At 39.2% G+C, this 17235-nt stretch overlaps 1 protein-coding gene across 1 annotated transcript in view; it reads right to left on the bottom strand.

The window, feature by feature from the left end:
- Positions 1 to 17235, bottom strand: part of LOC134540820 (protein nervous wreck) — a 303303-nt gene that overhangs the window by 253148 nt on the left and 32920 nt on the right. Inside the window, exon 2 of the mRNA XM_063383775.1 lies at positions 10121 to 10218. Coding sequence (XP_063239845.1) covers positions 10121 to 10218 — 98 coding nt within the window. The remainder of the gene's footprint in view (positions 1 to 10120; positions 10219 to 17235) is intronic.

Here is a 17235-nt window from a genome sequence, read left to right as displayed (position 1 = left end):
TATTTCTAAAAACGTTTTCCATGTATGTGAAAATAACCATCGACGTAAGTTGTAAAATCTTACAATAACTTTCTTGTAGTATTACAAACTATATCTTGGAAGCTGGTTTCAATAGAATCTTTTATAAAGGTATAGAATATTTTTTCTGTGTAGAAGTTATTTTCGAGCTGTTAAAGTTTACTCACGTGACCATCCTTATATCAGGAGCACGAACGAGACATTTCCCCTCTATCAGCTAAAATTTAGGAAATATCGGTTGAGAGATATTTACACGAAACATAATACTTATGCAAGAGAGTTAACGTGGTATTAACAGGAAAATCCCTAAAATAATAGTAACGGAAAGAAAGTGGGAAAAAATACGGCGTGGGAGTCCGAGAATTAGTTTGTACTGTATAACATGACCAGTTGTTGGCTAGACACTTCAATTTGGTGGCCAGGCACATATATTCAGTAAACAGGAACACACGTCCAGTAGGTGGCAAGTTGGTTGCTGGGCATGTCTATTCAGTAGCCAGGCACGTGATCGACGGCCAGGTACATTCAGATTATTTCCCCGAAATTTCCAGTTATCCGTTGGGCATGCCATTCAGTGACCAGGAACGTGACTTCTTTGTTCAGCAAGGATATAGTTCTAGCTCAAGCTGGAATAAACTGTTTACGTTAATTTATAAAAACAATTTTTGGATTTGCTGAATTTTAATTAGGAAAACATGTGACATTGTACATGACTTGTTTGAAAAGTAATAAGTATTCAAATATTACACCTCTTGAATACTGACTGTATGTGCCTGACCACCAAAGTACAAGTCTATCTAACTTATCTGACGTAGCTGGCCACAGAATGGTGGTATCTAACTAACAAATGGATGCGGCTGGCCACCGACTGACTGTGTCTGGCCTGCAACTGACCTTGTTAGCATGACCAACAGACTGATGTGTCTGTCCAACCTGTCTGATGTGTCTGTCCAACCTGTCTGATGTGCTTGGCCTCAGACTGGAGGTGTCTAGCCATTAATTACTGGCTGTGCCTGGCCACTGAATAAACGTGCCTGGCCACCAACTGATTGTGTTAGCTTGAAAACAGACTGAAAGTACCTAACCACCAACCTCACGTGTCTAGCCAACAAAATTAATGTATCTGGCCACTGGACGTGCCTGGCCACCGAATGGACGTGACTTGGCACCTACTATACGTGAATGACCGTCGAATACACGTCTAGCCACGAACTGTATGTGCCCTGCTGTATGTGCTTTCCTGGCCACAGAATAGACTTGCCTGGCCTCCGACTGGACGTACCTTGCCACCAACTTGAAGTGTCTAGCCAACAGCTGGTCGTGTCTGGTCGCTGACTCTACATTCCTAGCTGATAACTGGACATGACGACTACAAACTGAATGTACCTGGCAGCCGATTACGTGTCTGGCCTCTGATAGGGCGCGCCTTGCCACCTACTGGACGTGTCTGACCGCTGAATACGAGCCTGGCCACCAAATGGATGTGAATTGTCACCAACGGGACTATTGTTCCTGACCACTGAATATACGTGCCTGGTCACCGACTTGACGTACCTTGCCACCAATTTGATGTGTCTAGCCAACTTTTGGACGTACCTGGTCGCTGACTGGACATGCCTAGCTGTTACCTGGAAATGTCGGCCACAAATTTAATATAACTGGCCACCGGTTACGAGCCTTGCTACTGAATAGACATGCCTAGCTATTAACTGGATGCGTCATTCTATCTACTGGACGTGCGTTCCTGGCCACTGAAAATACGAACCTGGCCACCGACTGGACGTACCTTGCCACCAACTTGACGTGTCTAGATGACAACTAATTATGCCTTGTCGCTGACCAGACATGCCTATCTGATAACTGGTCTTTAGACCACAACCTAAATGTATCTGGCCGTCAATTACATGATTGGCTACAGAATATACTTGCCTAACTACCAACTGGACGTGGCTGGTTAATCGACTGTCCTGTGGAGATGTCCTGCAGTGGCGTAGCGTGGGTGGGGCGGAGGGGGCGGCCCGCCCCGGGCGGCAACCCGCGGGGGCGGGTCACCGGTGAAGCGGGTTGAGATCTGATCTATGATTCGTCCATTACATGTGTCAGACACACTATAATGTTCCATTTTTATCTAAAATTTTGCGCACCAACTATTTTTTAATATTTATTTAAAATAAAAACTGCGAAATCACTGACAGAGCTCTTTATAACGTTTGTTTGTTTACATACGAACGGCAACATCGCATCACGCCGCGCCGCCCGGCGCGCGCGAGCTGAGTTGAGCGGCACTCCTTATTGTGTTCATTACTCATACAAAATCTTTTGTTTCACGCGTCGGCCCGTGTCGATGGCTCTCTTTCGCACTCATTGAATTTAGTACTACGCATTGTACTGTAAAGTTTGACCTTAACCGAGGGCAAACCAAACAACTTCCGCAAACCGGGACACAGTAAAACTCCTATATTATTATTATTATTATTATTATTATTATTATTATTATTTATTGTTTACAAAAGTTACAATATTTCTTACATTAGTCTCGCAAAACCTATTCACCTAGGTTTGTCTGCGAGTACGGAGTCACACTCGTACATTAAATCTTATTTTATAATACACTTAAAATTGCTCTAATAGCTGTTTGAACATTGATTATTGTTTAAAAAGTATGGAGTATATTAACATAAATTACATTGAGTTAAGGTACATCTTTTTAAGTTTACGACTGAATTTTGTCCTGCTACTTGAATTTAAAACTTCAATAGGGGATGTTTTGTAAATCTAGTAGTAGTCTAGGAATATTTTTTTTTTGTTTTTGGATATCTTGATTATTTATGGTACCTGTCATACAAAGAAAACATAATTTTTCATTTAGCTCAAAAATGGCGCCAACGATTTTTCTCAAATTTCTCGTCATTTTATCTTTTAATAACATCTATAACATGGCTTACTCAGTCAGTTTTTACCGGGAAACTCTAAAAAAGGTAGCTGCCATACAAAATCAATTTTGTTTGTAAATTTTCCTATAAGCCCGGCAAACCGCGCCGTCACCAAAACCACTTTTGTTTTGTGATAGATAAAATACTTATTTGAAATTCGAACGTGTCCTCCGGCCAATATTCATGGGAATACATAACTTATTTTACAGGTACAAGAAGAAGACGTACCTGCCGTCGCAGTTGGAAGTAGTTCTGGTCCCACCACAGAGCAGGGTCAAGACGAAGTCGACTCATTAAAAGTACCTCAAGCATCTAGTCATAAGCCTGCAGAAAAAGTGAATGTTGCCAAAGAAGACATAATTGAAATCGTGCCTTCTGCTCCTGCCGAAATCAAAGATGTGAATCTCGACGATGTAGGTTGCTGGCCTTCTCCTATGACCGACGAAGTAAGAACGCTTCTAGTATGTCGCGGATCTGACTCAGTACAGCACATCGATTCCAAATTTGCCGATGTTGTTCGCTCAGGGACTTCAACGAAAGGCGGTACCCGAAAACTAACCAAAGAGTGGTTCTACAAACCATTATCTAACGGCGAAAAGGTTCTCCGAACATGGATGGTGTACTCGCCTTTGAAGCAATCCTTGTATTGTTTTTCTTGCAAGCTGTTTGGCAATTCCGGCTCTAACTTCGCATCTGAAGAAGGATTCAACAAATGGTGGAAGCTAAATCCAAGAATAGGAGACCATGAAAATAGCCTGGGCCATGAACAGAGCTTCTTGAAATGGAAGGAGTTGGAAGTTCGCCTGAACTGTAAAGCAACCATCGATCAGAAACAACAAGAAGTTTTCGAAAGTGAGGAGAAGAAGTGGAGGGATGTACTGTACAGGTTGCTGAATATTATCCAGTTCTTAGCCAAACAGAATCTGGCCTTCAGAGGACATCGAGAAGACATTCGAGGAGATGATAGTGGCAATCGCGGGAACTTTCTGGAGTTAGTGCACCTCCTAGCTAAATACGACCCTCTTCTAATGGAACACCTGACAAAGATAAAGCTGGGAGCAAGAGTCTCAGTTTCGTATCTATCTCCAGAAACCCAGAATGAATTTATAAACTTACTGGGACAGCAAGTTCGATCCACCATCATCCGTCGTATTCAAGAAGCTAAATATTATTGCGTAATCTTCGACAGCACACCAGTCATCTCCCACAATGACCAAATGAGCCAAGTTCTGCGATACGTACATATCGAAGGAGAAAAAGTCGCCGTGGTAGAATCTTTCATTGACTTCTTCGAACCAAAAGGAAAAAATGCAGAAGATCTCAGCAACGATATAATCGCGAAGATAACATTAGACGGACTGGACATACAGAATCTGAGAGGACAGGCTTATGACAATGCTGCCACAATGTCAGGGATCCACAATGGAGTTCAAGCCCGGATTAAAGCACCGAATCCGAAAGCTATATTCGTTGCATGCACAAACCACTCACTAAACTTGGCTGGGGTACACGCTGCTTCTGAATCAGTGGATTCCGTGACATTTTTTGGAACTCTGGAGAAGCTGTTTGCCTTCTTTTCCGCATCAACTGTTCGATGGAACGCTTTGGTTGCCGTCACAGGTCAAGCATTAAAACGAGTCACTGAAACGCGCTGGAGTGCTAGACATGTAGCTGTCAAGATGCTTAAAAATAAGTTTGAGGTAGTTCTTGAGGTACTGGAACAATTAACAGATTCATCTCAAACTTCCGAAACAAGATCGGGAGCCAGTCTTCTCCTGACAGCCATGCAGTCATTTAACTTCCTAACTTTTCTTGGCTTTTGGGCTGCAGTGCTACCTGAAGTAGATGACGCACAGATTTACCTGCAGCAACGAGGACTAAGTGTGGATAAGTGTGCTCAGAAACTCTGCGCTTTGAAAACCCTCTTAGTGGAAAGTAGAGACCGTTTCGTGCAAGAAGCAATTGACTTTGCTAAGACTCTCTGCGAAAAACTCGGAATCGAACTGAAAACGAGAAGAATTCGCAGGAAAAAACGCATGCATGGCGATGAATCTTCTGAAGATGCAGCTTTGTCTCACGAACAGGAAATCCGTCGAGAGATTACCGCATCATTCGACAAGATCATTCAAGAAATGACGACTCGATTCCAGCAAATTCAAGAAATATCGGACAAGTTCGGATTTTTGCTGCCAGCGAAACTTTTGGACAGCAAGTTCGAGTGTGATCTTTCCCATGTATTAGAAGACATCGACAAGGACGAGTTTCAGATGGAGCGGAAGCGTCTTTAGCAGTTTGTTGTTGTTGCCTGCTCTGAATCAGAGGAACATATAAGTGGTAATGGACCACTGGAGCTCCTCCAGTTCATTCAAAAACTGAATCTCGGAATTTCGGTTCCAAATATAGTCATCTTGATTCGTATATATTTGACTTTGGCGATTAGTGTTGCAAGTTGTGAGAGAAGTTTTTCGAAGTTGAAGCTAATAAAAAATTACCTCAGATCTACTATGAGCTCCGCTAGACTATCAAACTTGGCTATATTGTCGATTGAACAAGAATTGGCTGCTAATATTGATTTTGACAAAGTTATATCTGACTTCGCTGCTCATAAGGCCCGTAGAATCCGCTTGTAAAACCGCTCATCCTATTTTAACTTCAATAAAAGGTACCTCATTGCATGTGAAATTTAATTTTAAGTAAGCACCTATAGAATGGGGGCGGCAAAATGGGTCTCCCGCCCCAGGCGCCGAGATGGCACGCTACGCCACTGATGTCCTGAAAACACATGTCAAGCCATGCAAAGGACACGCTTTGCCTTCTAAGAAGTCTTTAGAAATCGAGTAATTGTATAAATTAAAAAATCAATTTTTATATATAATTTTGTTGTTTTATTTATCGAACCTGATCATTTTAACTCAATTATGTTTTTTTTTGCATGGAGTAAGGATCGTAACAAGGACGGATATCGATAGAATCAATCATTTTTAACAAAATATTTTTTGACGATTTTTTTGGTGTGGTGGATGAGGAATTTAAGCAGTTTTTAGAAAATTATGTCATATTTTATTGAATAAATAATTTTTTACCTGAAATTAACTTTTCTGCATCGAGGAGGGCACGGATCAAGGACAGAATTCAATCTAATAAGTAATTATTTTAATAAACTAAATTTTTAATGATTTTTTTACCTTTTTTCAAAATTTCTAGCTAAATAACTACATATTCCAAGATGACGGATGTGGAGTCGTCTAAAATGACCGCCGAGGTCCTAATCATAGTCAACGAGTGGCGGTCACGCCCGAACATGGCAAATTCCTGACAATTGGTAAGCCACAACTGAGTAAGACACCAAGCCACAGGCCCATGAGAATAACATTAGGCCCGTATCGGCCTTATTACACTACTAAGAATCATTCTAAGAACTTGGTGTACGGGTTGTTGTGGAGGGGCAGGAGGAGAACCGCACTGTTTGAAGACTCAGACGGAGATGGCGATAGCGAACTGTGATCGATAAAGAGGTTGGCTCCCGAATGCCGCAGTTGCGTGAGAGAAGGCGAGGTTCATTTGTCCCGTGCGGGTGTAGATGGCGGGCGTACCAACCTTCCAAAATTATACACGATCAAAACTCGGTTCACTGTGGATGTATTAGTCTGTGGAGTGTGTCTGCTCTGAAGTTAGAGTCAACTGGTTATCAATCTCAAGGGTGACCACGTCTACATGATTACGTGATAACTGGGTGAAGACGTTTGTGTTTTTCAGTCTGTGGAGTATCCATGTGGGTTAGAAGCCCAAAACATTGGCTGAAACGTAGAAAAAAAATAAATGACTGTATTTCATGTAAGTGAATGTGTTTAACAACGAATTATCTAATACATACTTACCAAACATTATAAGACAGGTCAAGGACCATTTCCGTTATGTTTTGGGCGGAACAATAAAGCGATGGCGAGGTAAAAAAGAGACTTCAACTTCGTCACAGTATGCCGTCTCCTGACAATTCCTAAAAAATGTTAGAAATTGGATATCAGAACGAATCGTTTATTTAATAACTTGAAATAAATTAATAACTAATAACTAGAGCCCGAAAATATTTGCGATTTCAATTACTTCTGGGATAAACTCCACAGTTTTCTTCATACATAAACAAACATCCCCTGTCCATTGGCTTTCCACCTGTGAGACGCACAACTGGGTTGTCCGTGATTTCGATAGTTCGTTGGTTGAGAATTTTTTTTATAGTGATGACGTTTGAACCACAACAAAAATTGCGCTTCAGCTTATTACCCGCACCTTCTACCACTGAGCTATCGAAACAATTTGGTTTTGAAGGAGACTAAGTATTATCAACAGTGTAATGCCAGATTAAAACCTTGTATTACTTTTTAATATGACTAGTTTAGTTTATCAGATAATTTCCAGGGTAGTTTGGCTACCAAAAATTTTAATTTATCACACCGATACGTTTGGTATGTACCCTAATGTATATGAAAGTGTCTATATACGGGTTTATGTTGCTACAGGTGGGTCGGCTAGCTTTGCACCACATTTCGTTCATCTACTTCGGTTCCATTACTCCTACCAAATGCCGTACACCGAGAGCTAAGATGTTAATAACCCTGGTGCATAAACATTTTTTAATGTTTTACAATTTCAAGTCGTATGGTTGATGACGTCTTGCGACTTGCGTGTTTTATTAACGACCGTGGTTTTCTTACGTTTGTTGCGTGTCACGTCTTTGCGTTTCTTACGTTACTTACGAAGTTTACAAACCCAGTCCAAGTACTGGAACGGAACTCGGTCGTGAAAAGCTAATTGTGTTCCCTTATCTCTGTACGCCACACGGACGTAACATTATCGCTGCTCTGAATTCTTATCCCACAGTTTTGTCGTTTTCTCCTATATAAACTTTTATACGACACACTTCGCCTCACTTTTTATTCATCCAATAACACTATAAAAGGTAGAAGCTTTTTCTTGGACGTAGAAGTTTTCCCCAGGGAGCAATTCCAATTTCGCGGAGCGATTTCCCAAATCTTTGTCGAAGCGAGACGTCCGTAAATTACGAATTTTCTTTGGTTGTTGCAGAAAGTCGCCTGTCCCTTCGCAGGGAACCGTTCTCAAAGCATCGGTTTTTATCAGTTTCCTTGAACATTGGACATCAGACATTAAATAAGTTTATTTTTTATAACTTTTCGTGGCTTCATAGTGTATGATCCTTCCTGCCTCTCTATTCTTCTAAGTGGATTTCAAAGATAGACTGCCTGCCACAGTCATTACAATGGCGTGACTGACTTTCAAAAAGTTTTTACATGTTTTTTTTTTTATTTCATAGTCCCTAGACTCCGAAACCATCGTAAACTCAAAATTTATATGTATATATATATAACTTTTATGGACATACTACAGAAATTTTGCACTAATTACATTCAAAATTATACATAAAACATTAACTAGGATTATCTCTGTTGAGTTAATGGACAAAATTGTACCAAGAGGGTAAAAATGGTAAAGCTTTTTGATGTGTAAACAACTTAGCTCTCGGTATACGACATTTTGTAAGAGTAATGAAACGGAATTCGGTTGGAACGGAAATGTATCCCTAAACACGGTGCTGCCATCTGTGGAAGTATCAGAAATCTCGAAAAGGAGCGGACGTGATTCATCCGTTTACAATAACTTTCGTGAACATCGGAGGATGCACTAAGCGTATTGGTGTGCTAAACTTTATAACAGCACAACTATCCTTTAAAATTTAGTTTATAATGTATAGTCATAAAAATAAATAATGGATCGTTGCGCCGGCCCGACTGGCCTGCCCCGTTGCCTCACCTCTAGTATCCTCGTAACAATATTACGTTAAATCAATATTCCCTGTTGCAAGAATCATTCAAAGAACGCATTAAAGCCCGGTATCGCAGGACCACCGAGGTTGAGCTTAAAGACTTTTATTAATGCTTGGGTTGTCCCTGACAGGACGAAAATCAAACCTATATGTTTAATAGAATCCATATGAAACCTTACAAGTTATGCGATAGGCGCAGATACATTTACAGTTATGGTCATGGTGAAGAATAGTAAAACTTATTTTAAGTGTGTGAAAGAATGTAATTTCGCCGCAAGGTGTAAAGGAAAGGAAAGGAAGAATTATGTTTGTAATTTTTGTGGAAAGCGAGCACATGTGACTACCATTTGTTTTAAAAAGTGGGGGTCAAGGGAGAATTCACAAAATGGAAAGGAATTTAGCACTGAACTGGATATATTGAATTGTAAAAATAAAATACCAAAGTTAGGGAAATAGGGAAGAGCAAAGTGAAGTTATGCGTTTATGTGGTTATAGTGAGATTTTAAAAAGGGGAAAAAATCTTTCCGTTTTGCGACAAAATTATCAGCCTCTGGGCCCTTTGTTTTTCTTGCTGGTCCTAGAGCGGTATGTTCCCGGCATGCATCAGTCAATTCCATGATCCTTCTATGTGAGTTTTCTGCCTTCCCTGATTGGGGTTGGTTTCTACGACAACCAGCAGGAACCAACAACCGCGTGGTGTCAGACGCACGTGTCACAGGTCGCCGCTCCAAAGCGAGGCCAATAAATCTGGACTCACACGTCCGTCACACGTCCGTTCGCCATCCGTCCGTCCGCTCTACAGGCCGAGCGATTCACAACACTTCGCTCTTCCGTTATTAAAATTTTCCATTTTGATGGTGCCAATAGACTAGAATGCTTAAATATTATCGAAAATTGTCACGTTTATAGGTAGATTAGATTGACGATCATGAAAATTAAGTTCCTATAAATCATTAAACTCAATTTTTTTTCGCTCTGATATTTAATGATATAGGCTATTTACAGTTTTACCAAGCGTAATTGATTAAGCTTCTATGTCTCGGTAAAATTTTGTATAAAAAATCAAACGTTGGAATGTATTCAAACGGAAGTTAAAAGACAGCTAAAGACACAAATTAATTTTAAAACATTTTAAGATAGTAAAGGTTGTCCGCGGTACCTTGCTAACATTTTGGAGGTTATAATTCAATCCGACCGTCCGTCGAAAGCAGAAGCTGTGGGAAGCTTCTGACGTACGGTCGGATGTGAGTCTCCTGCTCGAGGTGACGTGACCGACGGACGGAGGGGAGCGGGTCGTTGCGAGTCCAGCTGAAGAGACGTCGGCCCTCACCTGATGTCCTCCAGCAGCTCGCACTCGTGCTGGTTCTTGGCCTGGAGCTTGCTGACTTGTTCCGCGTGCAGGTTCTTCAGGAACTTGGCGTATGTGGTCTGCAACAGAGCGCAAGGGAGGGACCGTGAGTCGCTGTGGCCAATCACAGGCCATCAACGTGTCCACACAGGGTGAGCTTCTACCGCTCACTTGGAGGAAAATGCGATTTAAGTAGGGTCGTGTATTTTCATGCGGAAAAAATTAAACGTTCAGCGCCTCTTTGAAAACTTCGGGTGCACACAGACCTCCCCTCTTTCCCCCCTCCCACTCTGACGTTACCTACTGTTGTTTTTATGTGTTCGTACCTTCCCCTCTTGTGCTTCTGCGCGTGCACACTCCGCCCTCCCGCAGGGCTGTTCGCGATTTTTTTCACAACCCTTCACTTATATATCGTTTTTGGATCATTGTAACGCATTCGTGTAACCCATTTGTAAAAATCCAGGTGTTTGTAAGGCATTTGGCCATATGTTTATCTTCTTTTCCCGTCCTATTTATTTTGTTGTAATATATGCTTGCTACGGATACCCTAACCCGTCACTGAGGTACTTAAAATTTTCATAGATGTATATGTTTCTGATGATTTATAATGTTATAGGTTATCTAGAAATAATATGTTCAGAGATTGTTTTAAACAGGTCCAGTGTTCAGTTTTTTTTCTCTTTAGATTAAGTAATATCCTCACACAAGCGCGCGCACTATTCCACATTTGTCGCCAGTAACAGAACTGGCATCTTAGTCGCCTTGTGTCACCATATTTCGATCTTGACTCACGGATTGAAGGCTGCTGGGAACATAGGAGGTTTCAAAGAAAAGCTGAAAACTCGCTAGACTGCAATAAGGCATTCCCGCGCCAGCGGTTTCTCCCGTGTGATTGGCGGCCGCCTGCAAGAGAAGCCATCGCCTTCTTTTATCGGGCCATTCAGGACGCGTTTGCTTCCTCACTGAATGTCTGTGATGCGTGTGCCTACAGTAGACATTCCCCTGCAAGAAACTCTACCAATCACGAAACAAAGACGACGCTACAGCGTTTTAACACTCAACTTGTCTCGGAATATTCTCGCAGAAAAAACATAGACATGCTTATTGCGTTAGCGGATGGATGAAGGGCTTTACTTGCCAACGGACTTGCCAGGTACGCATCTTCCATGCCGCTACAGTAATCCAAGACAGCTCCGTAAGGTAACAGGTGCGGTTCATAAGCGTGTGCCGACAACTGTACGTAAGTAGACGGAAACATTATTTTTAACAATTTCTGTATGTATGTTACGCGAATTGAAGATGCTCAACTATAAATAATGAAGTCCTATGTTACATTACTAGTAATTACCTCTGAATGGGTTCTTATAGTGTTATTCATTTATTCTAATGTTTCCAATATCAATGTAAATATTGGGAATATTACTCACATTCATATGAAATATTTTTTTTCCTAAATGATGAGATAAATAATGCCTGTAATTGGTGGTAATTTGTCGTGAATCATTCTGTGCACATACAATATAGCAATATTAAATAATACATTATTTATATATAATAAAACACACAATATACTGTAACTTAACATAACAATTAAATACAGTACAGGCCAAAAAATTCATTATCAAATAAATAAAAACGATTAAATGAAAATTTATAAACTATAGATTTCTAAAACAAAATATAAAAAATAAAATTAAAGTAATGAGTTTGAGCTAAACCAAACACTTTTAAATAATTTCATTCAAGAATGCGTTAAAAATCGGGAAGTGATTTTGGACCTGTGTGTAGTCAGTTGAAAGAAGTGTTCAGTAGATTTTGTCTAAGTTGATTTTTACGCCGTTGTTTACATTTGTTGACTGCCATATGCAGCCATGTTTCTGATACCAATAAACTGGTGTATGTTGCACTTAGGACTTCCACGATAAAACGAATGGCCATTATTGATCAAATTAGCTCCAAACTTAAAATAGTAACTAAGGTCATTTATTTTTGCATTTATTTTAGGTTGTTATTTGCGTTTTGTGGACAAGACGTCATACGCGTCGGTTACACTCACATCCAAAATTGGGGGGGGGGGGGGGGGAGGTGATATCCCCTCCTAAGCGCGATATGTTTTTTTTGGAGGGTGTGTTTATGTTTATGTTTACTTAAATACTTAAATTATGTGTTTTTTAACTTTTGTCAAAAGTTATATGAAACTGATAGGTCCAGAATTTGAGACCAAGAATTGGAAAATATTCTAAGCCCAATCTCTGACTTGTTAAATGTCATGTTTTGCAACTGCAGCCTTTCTTCACACGTTAGCCCCTTCCAAGGAGTCTTCATGGGGCGCCTCATAAACACACACGGCGCAAACCAGGAGTCATGGAGTAAAACTCGGTCGTGGCATACTGCGAGGATCCGTCTTACTTGGTTGGCTTTCATAACTATACTAGCTAATGCCCAGCATGCGTTGCAATGCCTCGATAATTTTTTTGTGTTATTTGAAGTAATTACACGTATATAAAGCACCTCTCTGTCGCTATATAATTTTCTATCTCTCTATATCTCTATCTACATATATATTTACCACTCTATATATAGCTATATCTCCCTCTATATCCCTCTTTCTCTTTCCTATATATACCTCTATCTATATATGTATATGTATGTTACTCTATAGCAATGAAAATATTAAAAACCTGTATTATACCTATATATATTTTATCTCCATTTATACCTGTCACGTGTGTGATATAGTTTTAAAAACGCGCACATTCGACTGCAACGTTGTGCCAAAATTTCAAAGCAATCGGTTAAGAAAGTTAGGAAATTTAAGATTTTTAACAAACGAATATGTAAGCCTACATTTTTATTTATATAGAGAATTTTATAAATTTTCATTTTAACATTTTTTATTTAGAAAATAATGCATTTTTAATGGCTTATACTGTATTTAATTGTTGTGTTAATTTTCAGTACATTTTGTATTTTATTTTATAAAAATGGTGCATTACTTATATATTGCTATATGTGTACAGGATGGTTCACAAAAGAGTTACCTCCTATTTTAGGAGTGTCACAGTGGGAGTCGAATCAGGAGCAATCTGAAAGCAAATTCCAGTGTTTGACCTCTACGACGCCTCGCTCGGTAGGTGACCATGTTAGGTTCACAGTCAGGACTGTCAAGATGAACTAAAGGCCCAAGGACAAATCATATTGTTGGGCCCCTACCCCATTTCTTAATATACAATTTTTTTCCAATCATACAGTTAAAGAAACAATTGTGAGAAAGTCAGTACTCGGTAGCAAGCGAATTCGTGTGTTCTCATGTTGCAAATACAATTATAATTCGAAACATAGACACGTAATTATCATAGAATTCTTTAAAATAGTGTTGAGCGTGATAAATATACGCAAACTGTGTTTTCAACTACTCCTCTGAACGCGAATCACGCGTATTTTGCGCACCCGCCGCTAGAACTTGCTACCGGAGCAGCTACGTCGACTTTCGAATCAGCGCGAAATTTTAAACTATGATATGAAACGGCTCCGATAAAATCTAAAAAATACTTGATAAAATAACATTATCCGGTTTTTTACCTAATTTCGACAAGGAATTATTTTAAAACACTGCCCATTTTGTTAAAATTTATCACACAGTTAATGCAATAAAATTTCCCTTTGGCTTTGTGAACTTTGGATAGCCCCATCCACCACAGATTGCAGCACCGTTACTCCCACGAAATGCCGTATACCGAGAGCTAAGATGTTACACATCAAAAATTCTAAAGACTGTAAATGTTACAGTAGCCACAATTGTAAGGTTACCTGTGGGTATTGCAGAAACTATAACGTTTGCGATGAGTTATATTAGCAATAGACTTGTAATTTCGTCATCTTAAAATCACGGATTTAAAAAAATCTTGGATTTTCTCAGCCCACCCCCCCCCCCCTCCCCCCGACAGATAAACCACTGGCCTTTTCGAAATCTCTGTATATAGTCACGTAGGACTATAATCACTGTTTCAATTCTAACCCCCATTGTCACGAATAACTTTATGAACACAGCGAAGATATCCAGGTGGTTCGGAGCCCACAGGAATATTGGAGGTATTGTGCACAGTCTTGTGACGCAGCGCCCAGCAATAAGAGAAAGGTTTTTTCGCCTCAGCAAAACATGTTTTACTGTTTATTCACATTTTCATATAGTAATTATCCATTTTTTGTTACTTTATTGTGTTTAAAATATATTGTTTTGTCATATTTTGACTTGTTTTTTATTATTTATTATTTAGAGTAATTTATTTATATTTTTACTTTTTTGGGTTTGTGAAGTTTATCTATTTTAGTAGGTTTATTTAATGATTTTGGTAACGATTTTTTATAGAATTTAATTTTTTATTTTAATTCTATTTTTGGTGATGGATTTTGGTTTTTATTATATTTATCATGTATATTATAATTTATTTTTATTTATATTTTAGTAAAGTTATTTTTATAGTGGTATTAGAATGTTTTGGATAAGATGCTATTTCTTATTCTTTTTTAAATATTTTTTTTTGCTACAGGTTATATATAAGGCAAAATAAATTTTGGGGGCCTATATTGTTGTTTCTAAAATACATTATGCAGTAACAAAATTTTTTGGTCTCCCATCAAAACGGTTTCGTAAAGATTAACTGGATATTTTGTCAGGTGTACAAAATTGATTTTGTTACACAGTAAATTTGGTTATACCAACAAAATCTTTTGTCAAAACAAACGAGTGTGTTTCACCCTGCTCACTGCACAACGACGCCACCAGCTTACGAGGCGAAAACATCTAGTGTCGCGTTTTAACGCGATAAAATATTCCTATGGCTGGGTGCTTTTTATTGCCACTTTTTTTTTATATTTAAAGGTAAGTTCAAGTTATTTCTATCGATTCATTGACTACTACTTTTTCTGAATAACGCTACTTCCACTTTGTTGGCATACGTGTAATATGTGCTCTCTTAAATTCAGGTTATTTGAGTTTTAATCAAAAGTTAGAATGCACGTAGAAAAAATTCGAAGTTTATCTTGTCACCGAATAAATCTGCACATTTTACTGGTTTTTATACAAAGACCGATTCGTTAGCAAGTCCGATACGCAGGTCTACAACACGGCGGAGAAAGGATGAAGGAAAAACTTTTCACGTAGTTAAGTTTAATAAAACGCAATATCGACTTCAAAAATGAGGTGAAAAAAAAGGGGGGACGATACAAATATTCGTTTACTCCCGCAAAGCAGGAGGTCTCTTTGCCACTCGCCGCCAAACTTTCTTCTTCCTGCGATACAAAGTTTGAAATTTCACCAGCAAACATACCACGGTTAATATTTTCCCGCAAGTTAAAGTTTCCGGCGGTGTTAAAGGATTTGCAGATTGCCGAGTAACACAGCACGGCATATTCATCATCGTGCAAAAGTTCGGTCTGTAGTCGCAAGGGCCTAGTTAGGAGGATTTTTATGTTTAAATAGCCAAGACATGCCGTTTGTACAGCTGTGGTGAAATTGAATTAGGTGGTTGTGAGATTAAAAAGAAAAAAATAACAACTATTAATCACTAACGATTTTACGGTTACTACTTTTTATTTTAAGAAAAATAGTGAAAATAAAATTAGTGAATTAAAATATACAATTTGAAATAATTTCAAGTTTCTGAACTTCTCAAAATTATTATTTCTCTTTGGGGTGAATTGTTTTTTTAAGTAAGAAGTCCAATTGTAACAGTGCTCACAAAGCAAAATTCAACAGAGTAGTATGTAAATGGGCATACTAGATCAGGGTTCAGGGTGTGGTGCCGGTGCCGGTGTCCGCCATCTTGGATTTGTGACGTCACGACGGCAAAAATTCCTCAAAATTCCTCAAAAATGACTCAAAATGACTCAAAATTTCCCGTTTTGAGGAAAAATTTCCCGTTTTCGAGGGGAAAATTCCCGTTTCGAGGGAAAATTTCCCGTTTTATTCCTCAAAAATCCCAGCGGCTAGAAATGTCCTGATAGAGGCTTAAGCATCCTTAACTCAAGCCTCAGTTAAGCCTCTATCAGGATGTGACCTTGACCTTTGACCTTGACCCCGACGGCCATCTTGGATCCACCATCTTGGATGACGTCATTTCGTTTTCTCGAACATTCCGGCATTGTGTTATCGGCCATTTTGAATTATGACGTCACCGTTGCAATTTACGTTACGGCCGCCATCTTTAAATTTATTATCCGATTTTAATGAAAAAAAATTTAAAAATTATAAAAAAAATTAAATAATAAAATTTTTAATAAAATATTTAAAAAAAAAACATTTACAACACGGAGCTCGGAGTCCTCGGTTCAAACCCGACGAGTGCAAAAAAATAAAAATGGCGACCGATCCTTCCCCCGAGGTGGCTGCAGGCATACTGACTCCCTCCACTTTTTTTAAAAGCATATATATATCGTCAGGTAGTATGACATCATGTCCGCCATCTTGTCTTCATCCACTGGAGACCACCATCTTGTTTTCGTCTGCTAGAGTGTGCCGATATCATGTAGTATAATTATCTGGTCACCACACCTTTGACCTTGACCTTGAACTTTGACCTTGACCTTGAAATTTGGCCTTGACCTTGAACTTTGGCCTTGACCTTGAACTTTGACCTTGATCTTGAAATTTGACCTTGACCTTGAAATTTGACCTTGACCTTGAACTTTGACCTTGACCTTGAACTTTGACCTTGACCTTGAACTTGAACTTTGACCTTGACCTTGACCTTGAAATTTGACCTTGACCTTGAAATTTGACCTTGACCTTGAAATTTGACATTGACCTTGAACTTTGACCTTGACCTTGAAATTTGACCATGACCTTGAAATTTGACCTTGACCTAGAAATTTGACTTTGACCTTGAAATTTTACTTTGTCCTTGAAATTTGACTTTGTCCTTGATGTCCATCACGGATCCATCATTTTATGTTCAGTACATGCTACCAGGAGCGACCACCTGCTGGAGTACACCATCTTGTGCGTGTACTCGTATTACTATCATGCTAGTTTTATTCTAACATGCTACAGTGCAGTAATCATTTATTATTACTGAGGTACCCACCATCTTGATATT

Source organism: Bacillus rossius, chromosome 1 (assembly GCF_032445375.1).
Source record: "Bacillus rossius redtenbacheri isolate Brsri chromosome 1, Brsri_v3, whole genome shotgun sequence".
Lineage (NCBI taxonomy): Eukaryota > Metazoa > Arthropoda > Insecta > Phasmatodea > Bacillidae > Bacillus > Bacillus rossius.
This window is presented reverse-complemented; position numbering and strand designations above follow the sequence as displayed.